The 11655-nt window shown below is 54.2% G+C and overlaps 1 protein-coding gene across 1 annotated transcript in view; it reads left to right on the top strand.

Moving 5' to 3' along the window:
* The window catches only part of SEC16A (SEC16 homolog A (S. cerevisiae)), a 41131-nt gene that overhangs the window by 22375 nt on the left and 7101 nt on the right, over positions 1-11655 (top strand). The window contains exons 17-27 of the mRNA XM_011985165.1: positions 794-934; positions 2521-2634; positions 2892-3081; positions 4371-4616; positions 5217-5299; positions 7421-7573; positions 9487-9564; positions 9740-9796; positions 9973-10084; positions 10518-10655; positions 10914-11008. Of these exons, the coding sequence (XP_011840555.1) occupies positions 794-934; positions 2521-2634; positions 2892-3081; positions 4371-4616; positions 5217-5299; positions 7421-7573; positions 9487-9564; positions 9740-9796; positions 9973-10084; positions 10518-10655; positions 10914-11008 (1407 nt within the window). The remainder of the gene's footprint in view (positions 1-793; positions 935-2520; positions 2635-2891; positions 3082-4370; positions 4617-5216; positions 5300-7420; positions 7574-9486; positions 9565-9739; positions 9797-9972; positions 10085-10517; positions 10656-10913; positions 11009-11655) is intronic.

Raw genomic sequence — 11655 nt, 5'->3', positions numbered from 1 at the left:
CCTTGGCTTGGGGTGGCCCAGAGGCATCTGGTAAGGTGGCTTCTGTCCCTGTTATGTCCACACTGAAAGTATGTATCTAAAGACAGTATAACTGCTGTCTCTTATACACATCTAGATGTGTATAAGAGACAGGTTGTGGCTGTGAGAGCCGAGTGGCGCCATGAAAGGGGTTGGGGGGGAAAGCAGAGTGGGTTTCTTCCCAGCTTAGTCACTTACTTTGCTCTTGAAATCCTTCAGGGAACAGGGACTAGGACTGTGGTCGGCGGGCGTGGTGGGTGGGAGACATGATGAGTGAAGCGTCCAGAAGAGTCCACAGCTTCCAGGGTGACGCTCGAACGCGGGGGAGCCCCCGGGCAGCGCTAGGCTTTATCCATCCGCGATACTCGGACGCAGGGGAGCCCCGGGGCAGCGCGAGGCTTTGTCCGTCGGTGATGCTCGGACACAGGGGAGCCGCGGGGCAGCACGAGGCTTTGTCCAACCACGATACTCGGACGCAGGGGAGCCCCGGGGCAGCGCGAGGCTTTGTCCATCCGCGATACTCGGATGCAGGGGAGCCCCGGGGCAGCGCGAGACTTTGTCCATCCGCGATACTCGGACGCAGGGGAGCCCCTGGGCAGCGCAAGGCTTTGTCCATCCGCGATACTCGGACGCAGGGGAGCCCCCGGGCAGCGCAAGGCTTTGTCCTTCGGTGATGCTCGGACTCAGGGGAGCCCCGGGGCATCGCGAGGCTTTGTCCATCCGCGATGCTCGGAAGCAGGGGAGCCGCGGGGCAGCAAGGTTTCTGTCGTTTCAGGTGTTTAAGTTCATCTACTCCTGCCGCCTGGCGGAAATGGGGCTGGCCACGCAAGCCTTCCACTACTGTGAGGCCATCGCGAAGAGCATCCTGACGCAGCCGCACCTGTACTCCCCAGTGCTGATCAGCCAGCTTGTGCAGGTGCTGCCCCCGGCGCCGGTCGTCAGGATGCTGTGCTGACTGCAGGGAAGGAGGGCTTGCCAGAGCCCCCGGGCGTGGGGGTGGCGATGGTTCAGATGCGCGTTGTGGTAGGCGCTCAGAACCTGCCTCTTGGGCAGATGAAGATCTCTGAATGGCTTCGTGTTTTGCGTCTTAGTCTGGGGACTCTCAGGCACCATGTGCTAGCACAGAACCTTGGTGCGAGTTTCATAATCAGAAGAAACTGTCTGTAGGATACTGTTTTTGTTTTTGTTTTTTTGAGACGGAGTCTCGCTTTGTGGCCCAGGCTGGAGTGCAGTGGTGTGATCTCGGCTCACTGCAAGCTCCGCCTCCCGGGTTCATGCCATTCATTCTCCTGCCTCAGCCTCCCGAGTAGCTGGGACTACAGGTGCCCACCACCTCGCCCGGCTAAGTTTTTGTATTTTTAGTAGAGACAGGGTTTCACCGTGGTCTCGATCTCCTGACCTCGTGATCCACCCGCCTCAGCCTCCCAAAGTGCTGGGATTACAGGCGTGAGCCACCGCGCCCAGCCCAGGATATTCTTTTTTTATTGAAATAGAGTCTCACTCTGTCACCCAGGCTGGAGTGCAGTTTGGTGCGATCTCGGCTCACTGCAGCCTCCGCCTCCCAGATTCAAGCGATGCTCCTGCCTCAGCCTCCCAAGTAGCTGGGATTACAGGCACCACGCTTGACCGATTTTTTGTATTTTTAGTAGAGATGGGGTTTCACCATGTTAGCCAGGCTGGTCTCGAACTCGTGACCTCAAGTGATGCATGCATCTGCCTTGGCCTCCCAAAGTGCTGGGATTCCAGGTGTCAGCCACTGTGCCCAGTCAGGATGTTCTTATTTTGAGGAAATTTCGTCTGGTGGTTGATCGCTTAAGTGTCCTGAGTCTAGCAGCCTTTGTTTGAGTCCTGGCTGCACTGTTGCAAGCCTCAGTTTCTTCCCCTGTAAAACGGAGGCGGTGTGACTGGCAGAAAGTATGGGAGGTGCCACGGGATAGGTGTAGGCGGCGCCCGTGTTGCCCCAGGATCTTCACTTCTCGTCAGTAGTTCCATTTGTGAGAACGTGCTCATGGGATACCCAAAAAATGTATTAGGGACATTTTTAGACCCATTTCAAAGTTCAGAGAGTCATTGATGAATCCTTAGGTGCTCATCCACCGCCTCAGTGGTTATGAACACATGGCCAAACTTGTGTTCTGCCCCCTTCTGCCCTGCTTTGCATCCCCCACATTCCCGACGAAGGCGTGCAGACATTACCTGGGAGTCCAGCTCTTACTGAGTCAGGTCCACATGGTCAGGTGGTAGTCTCAGGCCAGGCGTGTTCCAGGGGGTGCCCAGCGCTGCCAACCTGGTGCCCATGGGCCAAGAGGTCGTCTACAGCAACTTCCCACAGTCGCCCAGCATCCCGTGTATGTCACCTAAGCACATACTAGAAACATGTATGCAGCTAATTAAACTTTATCCCCAGTGAACAGTGAAGCTGCATTGCCCAGGCATTTTGCAGACGGCTCACTTGCCATCACCTGGTGGTGACAGGGGCCTCTGATTTTTGCCCGTGTCTAGATGGCTTCCCAGTTACGACTCTTCGATCCCCAGCTGAAAGAAAAGCCGGAAGAGGAGTCCTTGGCCGCACCCACGTGGCTGGTTCACCTGCAGCAGGTGGAGCAGCAGATCAAGGTACAGCCTTGGCTTGGGGTGGCCCAGAGGCATCTGGTAAGGTGGCTTCTGTCCCTGTTATGTCCACACTGAAAGTATGTATCTAAAGACAGTATAACTGTAGATGTGTGCCTATGAGAATTCCCCAATTCCCCAAAAAGGGCGTTGAGTGCCTCCTGTCCTGAAGTAGGGACACAGCAAGCATGGTGGTGGCGGGCGGGCGGCGCTGCCATGCGGCCACAGGTGGCTTCCACAGGGCAGGCCTTGTTCTCCCTCAGGAGGGGGCTGGAGTATGGCATCAGGACGGAGCCTTCCCGCAACAGTGTCCCGGCACGCCAAGCTCCGAGGTGGAACAGGACGGGGCAGGACTCAGTCAGCCAGCGGCCCTGGGGATCGCCAACCCGCTGCTGGCCGTGCCTGCGCCGAGCCCTGAGCACTCGAGCCCCAGCGTGCGGCTGCTGCCCTCAGGTGAGCCCAGGTGCGCGGCTGCTGCCCTTGGACAGGCCCCGGCTTCCTGCTGGCTGAGCTGTGGTCTGCGCCCTTGCCTCCTGGAGAACTGCTTTCAGATGCGGACTGTTTGAGGCAGCGTCTCGCACCACCACGGTGGTTGTGGGTCTCCTCGGTCTCCTCCCTTTTTCCCTTCATGCTTCCTGCCCTGCTGCGATGGAGGCTCATGGCTTTCCATGTCCATAAATACCCATGTGCTGGCGACACTGCCCTGAGTGTCCGCTGCCTGCTCAGCCTCCCTGCTTGCTTCTTCGGGAGCCTCAGCCACACCGTGTCTGGGCAGCACCCTCGGCTGTGCTCCTCTGCAGCCTGCTTCTCCCAGTCAGCCCCATCGGAGGAAGGGCCAGCCCAGAGCTACAGGGAGTCAAGTCCAGATGCCCTCCTCTCACATGCTCCTTGGCTTCCTTCGTCAGTGAACCTCACCAGCACAGCCTGCACGCAGGGCCGCATGCCTGGATTAGCGTGGCTCCTTACTGCTCGCCTCCTGCTTCTTCCCCAGACCCTCCGGGGTCTCCATCTCACCTGAGGACAAGCCAGGGTCTTCACAGTGGCCACAGGCCCTCTGGGGTCAGCCCTAAGCCCTGCTGCCCTGGTGCTGTGTCCACTCCCATGCTATGGACTAGCCACACTCCTGATTTGGGCCCACTGCCTCGCTGCCCACCCTCCCTGCCTGACATCCACTCTGCTTCGTCCTCAGACACCGTTACCACGTCCTGGTTGATTGCTGTCCTTAGCGCTTCCTCTTCTTACTCAGTTCACCTGTCCTGACCCCCGTGAGCACCCAGCATTTCTTTTGTTCTTGAAGCATCTAGGGCCCAGCATGGTGCTGGCAGGCAGCGGCCCTCCCAGGTTTTATGTCGAGTCGGAAGAATGAATGAATGAATGAATGAGTGGCCTGTTTGACCACTGACCATGGAGGAGGGGACTCGAGTCTAGCAGAACTCTGTGCCAGACGGTCACTGTGGGCTTGCGTTTGGGCTGGGCCATGCCCAGGAGCCCACGTGGTGCTCTGACACAGTGTTCCTCCTGCCCCCACCCCTGGAAAAGGAAGTGAATATTCTGCTTTTCTCCAAACCACTGATGGTTCGGTGCGGTGGTGATTTCAGGGCTCTTTGCTCTGTTGGGCCTCCCTTGTAAAAGAAATGGAGCTGTACAAAGTCACTTGTCATAAACATGTTGAGTATCAGCTCCTTCTAGTGACCCAGGCTATCCTCAGTAACCCCAGCCTCTTCTCCACTGTTGCCATGCAGCTCCGCAGACGCTCCCTGACGGCCCGTTGGCCAGTCCTGCCAGGGTGCCAATGTTCCCAGTGCCCCTGCCCCCGGGGCCCCTGGAGCCGGGTCCTGGCTGTGTGACCCCAGGGTCCGCACTTGGCTTCCCGGAGCCCTCCAGGCCTGATCCTGCAGCGCTGTGCCCGGGGCCTGGCCTCCCGCCTAGTGTGCCGCCTCTGCAGGAAAGGAGACACTTGCTCCAGGAAGCCAGGAGCCCAGACCCAGGTGGGGCTGCAGAGATGCTGTCTTGAGAGCAGAAGCAGCATTGGGGGTGGTGGTCGTGGGGATTGGTGGAAGAGATTGAAGTTATTTGAGCTTGAAACAACTTACGTTACTTGTCTTAATGTAGACCAAACATTCTGGAAGTTACAGACTGGATGGGTTCAGAGTCTCACTACGATAGTAGTGTTAATGCCAGTTTCTTTTGTGACTTGGCTTTTTGTTATAAGAAGCTTAAATGGCCATCTGGGGCAGGGCACGGTGGCCATGGGTCTCCTGGGATCTGTCTTCAGACCCTCCTGACCGCCTGGTGAGACAGACAGGGGCAGGTCATGAACTCCTGTCTGGAAGTTGATTTGGTGGATCTTGTCCCTGGTCTGTGCCTATGTCTATATGTGTATATATGGACAAAGCAAAACACAGGCCTAGCTTTAAAAATAAAAGAGTGTGCACACATGTGGGACGATGTTCAGTCTTGGTTTCTGCAGACCATGCTGGTGTGGCGGTAGCTGGGTGGGAAGGCGGTGTGCCTGTTGATCTGTGTGCTGCACACACGTCCCGCCTCCTCGTGACCGAGATCACAGTTGCTCTCTTTCTGGTTGACAGGGATCGTGCCGCCGGAGGCGCCTGTTGGAAACTCCCTTTCCGAGCTAAGCGAAGAAAATTTTGGTGGAAAATTTGCTACTCTGGTACTTTGTCACATTTTCTTAAACTATTTGTTTTCCATAAAGTTCATCGAGTGGGCACCCAGACTCCTTGCTGAGTTGTAAGTAGGAGGATGGTAGTGAGGACTATGAAATTGTTTCTAAAATTGTTTCTTTAAGCGGAAGTGCTTCTAAATAGCTTTCATCCTTAAAATATGAAGAGTTGGTGAAAATGCTGGTAGGGAAAGACGGGAAAGAGAATTCAGTAGCATAAAAACAGTTACTTTAAGTAGAAGAAATACCCAGATATCATGAAGTCCCCTTGTTATTTTTAATTCTTCCAAAATGGGCACCTTCTCTGATTTCTGCATCTCTTTTTCTTTTTGTATTTTTGAGACGGCATCCCGCTCTGTTGTCCAGGCTGGAATGCAGTGGCGCGATCTCGGCTCACCGCAACCTCCACCTCCCAGGTTCAAGCAGTTCTCTGCCTCAGCCTCCCAAGTAGCTGGGATTACAGGCATGTGCCACCACGCCCAGCTAATTTTTGCACTTTTAGTAGAGATGGGGTTTCATGATGTTGGCCAGGCTGGTCTTGAACTCCTGAGCTCAAGTGATCTGCCCACCTCGGCCTCCCAAAGTGCTGGGATTACGGGTGTGAGCCATCAAGCCTGACCTTTTTTTTTTTTTTCCCCAAGACATAGTTTCATTCTGTCACCCAGGCTGAAGTGCAGTGGCGCCATCTTGTCCACCGCAACCTCTGCCTCCCAGGTTCAAGCGATTCTCCTGCCTCAGCCTCCCAGGTAGCTGGGACTACAGGCGTGTGCCACCATGCCTGGCTAAATTTTTGTATTTTTTGGTAGAGACGGGGTTTTGCCATGTTAGCCAGGCTAGTCTCGAACTCCTGACTTCAAGTGATCTGCCCGCCTCAGCATCCCAAAGTGCTGGGATTATAGGTATGAGCCATGGCACCTGGACATCTCTTTTTCTTTTTCTTTTTTTTTTTTTCTTGAGATGGAGTTTCACTCTGTTGCCCGGGCTGGAGTGCAGTGGTGCGATCTTGGCTCACTGCATCCTCTACCTCCCAGGTTTAAGCAATTCTCTGCCTCAGCCTCCCGAGTAGCTGGGATTGCAGGCGCCCACCACCACACCCAGCTCATTTTTTTGTGTGTGTATTTTTAGTAGAGATGGGGTTTCACCGTCTCGGCCAGGCTGATCTTGAACTCCTGACCTCGTGATCCACCCGCCTCCGCCTCCCGAAGTGTTGGGATTACAGGTGTGAGCCACCGGGCCCGGCCGGGTCTGACCTCGTGATCCACCCGCCTCAGCCTCCCAAAGTGTTGGGATTACAGGTGTGAGCTGCCAAGCCTGGCCAGGCCTGACCTCGTGATCCACCCGCCTCCGCCTCCCAAAGTGTTGGGATTACAGGTGTGAGTCACCGGGCCCGGCCGGACCATCTCTTTTTCTACAGTAGAATTTCTTTTCTAATTTTTTTATCTTACAAGATATCCTGGAATACGATAGAATTTCTAACATTTTCACTGGTTTTCCTGAAAGAGAGATTTATCTGATTAGACATGTGTGGTATAAGATGGTTGCTTTTATACAGACCGCATTCTGGAACCTTCTTTACTTATACCCAGCCCTTCCCGGGCATCCCATTAGTAGGCGATTGCTATAGTTTGAACTTGCATTCGGTGTTTTACCCTTTAAAATATTGTGTCCCTGGAAAAGTAAAAGTGAGGGTTGAGCTATTAAAAACTGGGACTTGACCCAGGAATAAATATTTTTAAAAATCATTGTATCTTTGCGAATGCCCATCGCCCCACTCTGGCCAGTCTTCCCTCGGTATGTGCTCACGCTCCATTTCTTCCAGCCTGGAATCTCCGTCGAGGGTCCGCATTTGCATTTCGAGTGCTGAGTGCTCCCAGACGGAGCTGCTTATTAAGTGCGGCTGGCTTTCTCTAGTCAGGCCAGGCAGAGGCTCCGGGAGGCCCAGTCAGGGGGCTGCTCTCCCCAGCCCCCTCCCTGACTCCCTCTGGGCACCAGAGTCATGTGGCCTCTCAGTGACATATTTAAGGAACACACCTGGGGAAGCGCGTCCCCGCTGTCTTTCGGTTCCTGTGTGAGGAGCCCCAGGATAGCCTGTTCTGCATTGCCTTGTGACAGGCCCCCTCGAGGACGGCGCCAGACTCAGAGGCCCCCCCAGGGTGGGATCGTGCCGACTCGGGCCCCACGCAGCCACCTCTGTCTCTCCCATCCGCTCCCGAAACGAAGAGACCCGGACAAGCAGCCAAGAAAGAGACGAAGGAACCTAAGAAGGTAGTACAGCTGCCCCCAGTGCGCCCAGCGGCCAGCAGGGTCTGGGCAGGACGCACGCTTCCCAGAGCACCGGCCTCTTAATTCACCACACATGCAAACAGCCTCCTGATACAAACAGCCGAGTGTCTGCAGTGCACAGGGCATGATGAGTGTCTGTGTATTTGTGCCTTCGGATAATAGGATAATAGCCCACCCAGGTCAGCATGGGGACACAGTCCGGCCCCCAGAGGTCCCCTCTGGCCATTACCTGTCAGACCCACCCACAAGGGACCAGACGGCAGCTGCTCCTTTGTCGTTGTGGTGTGTGCCTGCCGCCGGCTCACGGACTCTCCCAGTCGTGGACTTTGGGACTGCTTTCAGTGTGGGGCTGGGATCATTCCGGCCCCGGGAGCCTCCTTGCCAGTCTCTTGGTGAATGTGCTTGTTTTTCTTAGGTGCGCGCAGAGGAGCGGAGGGTTTAGGTTGCAGGACGAGCGCGTGTTCAGCTTTAGGAGACGCTGCTGAGCAGTTGTCTGAAATGGTTGGTTGGTTGGTTGGACATTTGTCACACGTCCTGCAGCAGAGGACAAGGGCCCCAGATATCCCTCGTCTTCACCAATACTGGGCAGTGCCAGTTCTTTAACTTAGCTGTTGTGCTGGGGCTGATGACATCTCATTGTGGCTTATACTCTGCATCTCCCCAGCGAGGTGTGATGCTGGGCACCTTCTCGTGTCCCTGTTACCATCTCATTCCCCTTTTGGGGCGGTGCTTGTTCAAGTCTCTATCCATTTTTTTGTTTGTTGTTGTTTTTTTCCCATAAAGATGGGGTCTCACTATGTTGCCCAGGCTGGTCTCAAGCTTCTGGGCCCAAGTGATCCTCCCGTCTCATAGCTGGGACTGCAGTTGCAGCCACCACACCTGACTTTACTCTCCATTTTTAATGGTGATCTCTTACTGACTCGCAGGAATCCTTTCTGTATTGTGGATATAAGTCCTCTTAGGTGTATTGATTGTGATATCGTCTCCCAATCTGTAGATTGTCTTTTTACTTGTGATGGTATCTTTTACCCCGGCACTCTGGGAGGCTGGGCGCGGCAGCTCACGCCTGTCACACCAGCACTCTGGAAGGCCGAGGCAAGCGGATCATGAGGTCAGGAGTTCAAGATCAGCCTGGCCAAGATGGTGAAACCCAATCTCTACTAAAAATACAAAAATTAGCTGTGCATAGTGGTGGGCGCCTGTAATCCCAGCTACCCAGGAGACTGAGGCATAGAACTGCTTGAACCCAGGAGGCAGAGGTTGCAGTGCACCAAGATCACGCCATTGCACTCCAGCCTGGGCAACAGAGCAAGACTCTGTCTCAACAAACAAACAAACAAAAATGAAGTGCATCATGTGAAGAATAAAGTAAATTTTCCTAATAACCAAATTCTCCACGCATGGGAAACACAGGGGGGCCGTGTCTGCCTCTGACACACGCTGACTTGGACAGCCTGCCTTCCACTTCTCAAAGGGCAGGATGTCGGAAGCTTTCTCAGTGTTCAGACGTAAAAAGCTCATGAAGGCACGTTACTGTTCTGACCTGTTTAAATTTACAGTAAGATACACATAACAAAATGCACCATTTTAACCATTTTCTGAGTACACAGTTCTGTGGCACTGAGTACATCCACACTGTTGTGTTACCATCACCACCATCTATTTCCAGAACTTTCTCACTTTCCCATTCTCAACTTCCCAAACAGAAACTCTGTCCTCTTGAAACGGAGCAACAACTCCCGGTTCCCTCCCACCTCCATTCTCCTGGTGTGTCTGTGGATCTGGCGACTCTGGGGCCTCACAGAAGTGTGTCCTGTAGAATTTGTCTTTTTGCCTTTGGCTGATTTCATGGAACATAGCGTTTTCAAAGTTTTTCTTGTGGTTTTTATATTTAGGGTGAATCCTGGTTCTCTCGTTGGCTACCTGGGAAGAAAAAGACAGAAGCTTATTTGCCAGATGACAAGAACAAATCGGTGAGTGCTGTCGAATATGGCACGGGACGCCCGAGGAACTGTAATGATTTTTCTGTCACTTTCAGAGCAGACCTGAGTAGGTGTTTCCTGAAGTTTTGAAGTGTCATCATTAATCAGATTCTAACTATGTTTAGCTTCAGTCTACTGACCTTTTTTCTTTTTAAAATCTTGGCAGATTGTTTGGGATGAAAAGAAAAACCAGTGGGTGAATTTGAATGAGCCAGAAGAGGAGGTAAATTGTCATTTTAGTTCCCGTTGAGTGTGAGGTGTGAGTGGAGGGAACAGCTTCGTGCGGCCCTGTGCTATTTGGGCGGCTGCTGCTCCTTGTGGAGCGTCCTGACTGCCGTCCCAGTGGGTTTCTGGTGCACGCAGTGCAGTGCGTGTCTGAAGCTGCGTTTCCCTCTGCAGAAGAAAGCCCCGCCCCCACCTCCAACCTCGCTGCCCAGGGCTGTGCAGGCTGCGCCGCCGGGTCTCGCAGGGCCTGCTGGAGCCCCGGTGAACGTGTTCTCTAGAAGAGCAGGTAAGGGTGGCCTTGGAGTGGGAGCTTGCTTGAACGACTAACTCTCCGAGAGAGGCCAGCGTGTAGCTGTTGTGTGTGGGGAGGAGGTGATGGGTGTCGCACCGTGGAAGGTAACGCTGGTGTCACGAGGAGGAAGCCTTGGGGACGAGCGCAGCTCTCCAGAGCGTTACGTGGTTCCACAGCTGTCTGCGTTGACAAGCTGTGGGCACGGCCATGTCTGTGCAGAAGCAGAGGGCCTGTGCCACAGCGGGGTGAGATAGGGAACCCCCCCCAGGCCAAAAGCCAAAACACATCTGCGTGTAGAAAGGTGTCCTCGTCAGGGTTGGGCCACGACATGGCTTCCAGCATGTCCCTGCGTGCTTTTGCTCTGACACAGTGAGCACTGGAGGCCGCCTGGCGCATTCGCCTCAATTTGCTTCCCTCCCCTTTGCAGCCGGAAGCAGAGCTCGCTACGTGGACGTCCTGAACCCAAGTGGGACCCAGCGGAACGAGCCGGCTCTTGCTCCTGCGGACTTTGTCGCTCCACTCGCGCCACTCCCGATTCCTTCCAACTTGTTTGTGCCGAGCCCAGGTAGGCGGCACAAGCACCAGCCCCAGTCTCCTGACCTTTGACCCTCTTTCTGGGGGTCTCTTAAATGTCCTGTTAAAAGAATGACCTGGTCAGCACGCAGCGAGCCTGGGGTTGGTTTGTGGTTTTTTATGATTTGCCCGTTTCTTCGTGAGTGTGCCGTGTGTGCAACACGAAACTCTCTTCCTCTCTGGGTGTCTTCAGTGAGACCCCAGGGATGTTCTGGACGGAATCATGGCCTCCTCATTCTCTCATCCCCAGATGCAGAAGAACCACAGCCTCCAGATGGGACTGGCAGGGAAGGGCCTGCACCAGCTAGGGGCCTGGCCAATCTAGAGCCTGCCCCAGAGCCCATGGTGAGTGGCTGCGGTGGGAAAGAGGGGAAGGGTACCCAGCGAGGAGTCACCTCCCCATCCTGCCAGATAGGGCCTTGCGTTCTGCAAGTCAGTACCCAGTGTGTACGCAGAGAGTGTTCCGTCTTAAATGCCTCACACTTGTGTACGATCGAGATGGCAGGTAGAATGCACGGTGCCAGGCGGGACAGAGCTGTTTGGGAAGACCGAGATCTGGGGATGGTGACGGTGATGATTGCTCAGCACGGTGAATGTGCTTAAAACTTAAAAATGATTAAAGTGGCAAATTTTATGGTATGTGTATTTTACAATTTTTAAAATTGGAAAAAATAAAATTAAGTTAAAGAGAAATTATCTACCAATAATAAAAGTTAAGTATATGTTCGTCCAAAAAAAAAAAGTGGGGGGCCAGGCACGGTGGCTGAAGCCTGTAATCCCAGAACTTTGGGAGGCCGAGACGGGTGGATCACGAGGTCAGGAGATGGAGACCATCCTGGCTAACACAGTGAAACCCCATCTCTACTAAAAAATACAAAAAAAATTAGCCGGGTGAAGTGGCGGGCGCCTGTAGTCCGAGCTACTCGGGAGGCTGAGGCAGGAGAATGGCGTGGACCTGGGAGGCGGAGCTTGCAGTGAGCTGAGATCCGGCC

The sequence above is a fragment of the Mandrillus leucophaeus genome, unplaced genomic scaffold (assembly GCF_000951045.1).
Source record: "Mandrillus leucophaeus isolate KB7577 unplaced genomic scaffold, Mleu.le_1.0 Scaffold28, whole genome shotgun sequence".
In the NCBI taxonomy this organism is placed as follows: domain Eukaryota; kingdom Metazoa; phylum Chordata; class Mammalia; order Primates; family Cercopithecidae; genus Mandrillus; species Mandrillus leucophaeus.
This window is presented reverse-complemented; position numbering and strand designations above follow the sequence as displayed.